A 4,064-nucleotide genomic window follows, 5' to 3' on the forward strand; every position below is an offset into this window, starting at 1 on the left:
ATCTTCTCTATCGTCATAGTCATCTCTTTTCACGGTTAGGACATAAGGTCTGGGACAAAGAAAGATTGACATGTGAAGAGAAAAGAGAGCTTTATTGTTTGTTTAAAACAGAAGAATAGAGAAAAGATGAGATCGGACGTGAGATCGGACTTGAGAAGGAACGAGAAACTAAATTTAACTTGACTCACGTGCAACAACAAGGAAAAGCTTTAGTTGAGGACAATTTAGTATTTTTAGCACCAAAAAGTACCCTAGTAGCACAAAGTGTTTTAGGGTGTAATAAAATGTTGAAAAGTGTCCTATAGTGTTAATAACTCTAGATGAAAAGCACTACGAAGACGCGTTCACATGAAAATTGCATTGAAGTTTTCTTTTTCTTTTCAAAATCACTTTCTATAAACTAAGTTAAGTTTGTCCAGCTAATCTATTACTATTCGGTTATCAATGCCAAACAACAGTGATGGTCTAGAGGAGGAACATGAAAGGTGGACAGAAATGGAGAGTGAGTGGATATCTTTAACAGATGATCTACGAATGGATATTGATAACCACCGTAGACACGCAGCGGATCTGGAGATAGAACTCAGAAAAGAGAAAACGGCTTCGGAGGAGCTAAACGACGCTCTTGGTAGAGCCATGCTTGGTCCCCTAACATCATACAATGACTTCATTGAGCAGTACACTGAGCTCCAGGAGAAGTATGATGAGTTAGTTAAGAGGCATAACGTGACGTTGGCGGGAATAGTTGATGTGAAGAAAGCAGCGGCTAAAGCTGCAGTGAAAGGTCGTCATGGGAAGAGTTTTGCCAAAGCCTTTTCAGCTGAGCTTACTGCTATTAGAGCTGAGAAGGAGAAAGAAAGAGAGTTCTTGAAGAAGGAGAACAAAGGACTTAAGATTCAGCTGAGAGATACCGCTGAAGCTGTTCAAGCTGCTGGAGAGTTACTGATCAGACTCAGAGAAGCTGAGCAATATGTACAATCCTCTGAGGTAACTCTTACTTTCATCAATCTTTTGCTTGTGGGCTGGCTCTCACTATTGAATTTTAATGTTTGGTTTGTTTTGGATTCAAAAAACATATAATTGCAGGAACGTTTCAGCTTACTTGAAGAAGAGAATGCAAAGTTAAAGATGCAGATGGAGAAGTTAAAGGGCAAGCACCAGACAGAAATGAGTACAATGAAGCAATATCTTGCGGAAAGCAAATTGCCAGGGTCTGCATTACAGCCATGGTTCACGGGGAATGAGGAACATTTATCAGAAGACAGAACCGGTTTGGTCAAGGAGAATGAAGAACAAACATATAAAAGGAATAAGGCTATATCATATAAATCAACGGTTTAAATAACAATATATAAAATAAAAGGTAAACAAACATATAAAAGGAAAAATAATATAAAATTTCAAATACCGTTCATAGTACTTAACATTTTAAAAATGTAATCTAAATAAAATATCGATTTTATCTTATGCTTAAATTTCAACTAAATTAACTTTGTTACGATTATCAGCTTTTTATTCTACTTTTATTAAATCGATTAGTCACAATCACTTATGCTCACTTTGAACTAGACAACTTCAAAATAAAGTAATATCCTATATAGTCGCTACCCACAATCAAATGGGTCGAAAAAATATCATTCTTTTTGAACATATTTTATTTTTATGTTTTTGAATATATTCTATTTACTGAGACCATAAAATAAATTGTAAATTAATGTAAGAATAAAACATACGAACCCGGCGCGTAGCGCCGGAATACCACTAGTATTATTATAAAACTGACTCCGCCCATGCTCGCGGGTTATCATCTAGTGCAATACTTAAACAAATCATCTTTAGTTACCACAGTTTCAATCTCAGTTCGTTCGTGTTAAATCGTGTGGTTCTCCAAATAAAAACTTACTAAATTGTTATGTTTTTGAATTCATTTGATTTGTCTGTCATATTTTGGTAACTAAAATGATTTATTCAACCTAATATTGCATTAACCATATCATCAAGTTTAGAGTTGCTTGTTGGAGTTGGCTGGTTTTAAAGTATGATATGGTAAAGGTGACACTACAAAAAATTGTATTATCACTTAAATAGCATCAAAAAATAATGATATTAGTTTAAATTGCTAATATTCCACCTTCTGAAGAGAAACGATACTGGCAAAGATACATCTATCTCTGGTGAGTTTATTCTTTTTCAGTTTGGCTTTTACTGATTTTGGCAATAATGCAGAAACGATTTAGATAGAATTGGAATGTTGCCTTCTTATGTGAAATCATGCTTTGGATAAGTAGGTTAGGTTTAGTTTCTTTAACTGAGTTGTTAAGAGTTTGATCATGGTTTGCATAAGTAGTTTCTTTAACAGTTAAAGTTATTGTTGTTTGTCTTTTAGCATATTTGGTTCTGCGATTTGACAATAATGCAGAATCGTTTTAGAATGGTGAATGGGGTTCATGGTTTGCGTACGATGTTTGGGTATGGGTTTGGTTGTCTTGAGCAGATTGAGCTTTAAGCACATTCAGGTCACAAATTGATATATTGAAACAGATTGTTGCATTCTGTGGAAAGCTATTTTTGTTTGTTTGTCTTTTATTAGTATATTTGGTTCTGCGATTTACTGAAACACTGACACTCTAATGTAACTAATTGGTGTAGGATTAACTATGCATTGTATGAAAAGATTGAAACTGAAGATGTGGAGCGTACACGAGATGTATACAGGTAAGCTAAAGCCTACCTACTTTGAAACTTGTGAAGTTACATTTGTTTGCGTTTCACTCTGGCAGTTTAGTCTGACTGTCTGTATTCGTCTTACCAAACATATACAGAGAATGCCTGAGGCTTATTCCCCACTCCAAATTTTACTTTGCCAAAATATGGTTGCTTGCTGCTCAGTTTGAAATCCGGCAACTGAATCTCGGCAACTGAATCTCGCCGGTGCTAGGCAGATATTAGGAAATGCGATAGGAAAAGCTCCAAAAGATAAGGTAAGCATGAAATATGTTTCAACGTTATATGTTCTTTGCTCTCATTTAATCACACACATGGTGTGTAATTACATTTTGTTATCTTTTTCATTCTACTAACAGATATTTAAGAAATACATCGAGATTGAACTCCAGATGGGGAACATAGATAGGTGTAGAAAGCTTTATGAGCGTTACCTTGAGTGGTCTCCAGAGAATTGCTATGCTTGGAGCAAATATGCTGAGCTAGAGAGGTCTCTCGCTGAGACTGAACGAGCTAGAGCTATCTTTGAGCTTGCTATATCTCAGCCAGCTCTTGACATGCCCGAACTGCTATGGAGGTAAAATATATACATTCAAAAGAAGTATTACTCCTCAAGACTTTTGAATCGATTGGATCATTGAAACTCTATATTTGTGTGTGGCAGGCATACATAGATTTTGAGATAGCAGAAGAGAATTAGAGAGGACATGGGCTTCATATGAGCGACTCTTGGATCGCACAAAGCATTACAAGGTGTGGGTTAGTTTTGCAAAGTTTGAAGCTTCTGCTGCAGAACAAGAAGAAGACGAGAAAGAGGAAGAAGAAATAGATGCTATTGAACGCAAGAAAGAGTGCATCAGACGTACCAGAGGGAACTTTGAACTACATGTTGTTACATGAGTTTTGATGATTACTTACTTCCACTTGAAGCTGCTTACAAGTGGAAGAAGCAGAATCTTGCTGGTTCTGAGGAGGATTACGACTCTAACTAAAGGGTCTTTGAGTTATATCAAAACTGTGAGTTGATGTTTTGTATTCTTTCTTAGTTCTATGTACATCAACACCATCCTTTATGATTTAGCAGTTAGCTTTTTATTTTGTTAGCAACAAAACAACCCCATCTGTTATTGTTTTGTTTCTTTTCTGCGGTTATTAGACATTTCGGCGTTTTCCGGTTTAGAAAATGTGGACAATCCGAGTCTAAATTCCGGTTATTATTTCTAACTTTTTCTAGAAGATAGCTTGAGCCAGATGGGATACTGAACCAATGGACGTCCCTTTGGAAATATACGAAAATGGGGCCTAATTTTGTTTTCATCCTAATCCCTTTTGATACTGCT

General features: G+C 36.0%; 1 protein-coding gene across 2 annotated transcripts in view; it reads left to right on the top strand.

The window, feature by feature from the left end:
- The first annotated feature begins 211 nt into the window (after positions 1-211).
- The window catches only part of LOC117133467 (kinesin-like protein KIN-12F), a 10,683-nt gene continuing 6,830 nt past the window's right edge, over positions 212-4,064 (top strand). Inside the window, exons 1-3 of one of the 2 annotated variants that reach the window (XM_033289759.1) lie at positions 212-987; positions 1,087-1,295; positions 3,433-3,436. In XM_033289759.1, the coding sequence (XP_033145650.1) occupies positions 445-987; positions 1,087-1,295; positions 3,433-3,436 (756 nt within the window). In that variant the 5' untranslated portion in view covers positions 212-444. Of the gene's footprint in view, positions 988-1,086; positions 1,400-3,432; positions 3,437-4,064 lie in introns of those variants that run through there. The other variant, XM_033289758.1, reaches the window with a different exon arrangement.

Source organism: Brassica rapa, chromosome A04 (assembly GCF_000309985.2).
Source record: "Brassica rapa cultivar Chiifu-401-42 chromosome A04, CAAS_Brap_v3.01, whole genome shotgun sequence".
Lineage (NCBI taxonomy): Eukaryota > Viridiplantae > Streptophyta > Magnoliopsida > Brassicales > Brassicaceae > Brassica > Brassica rapa.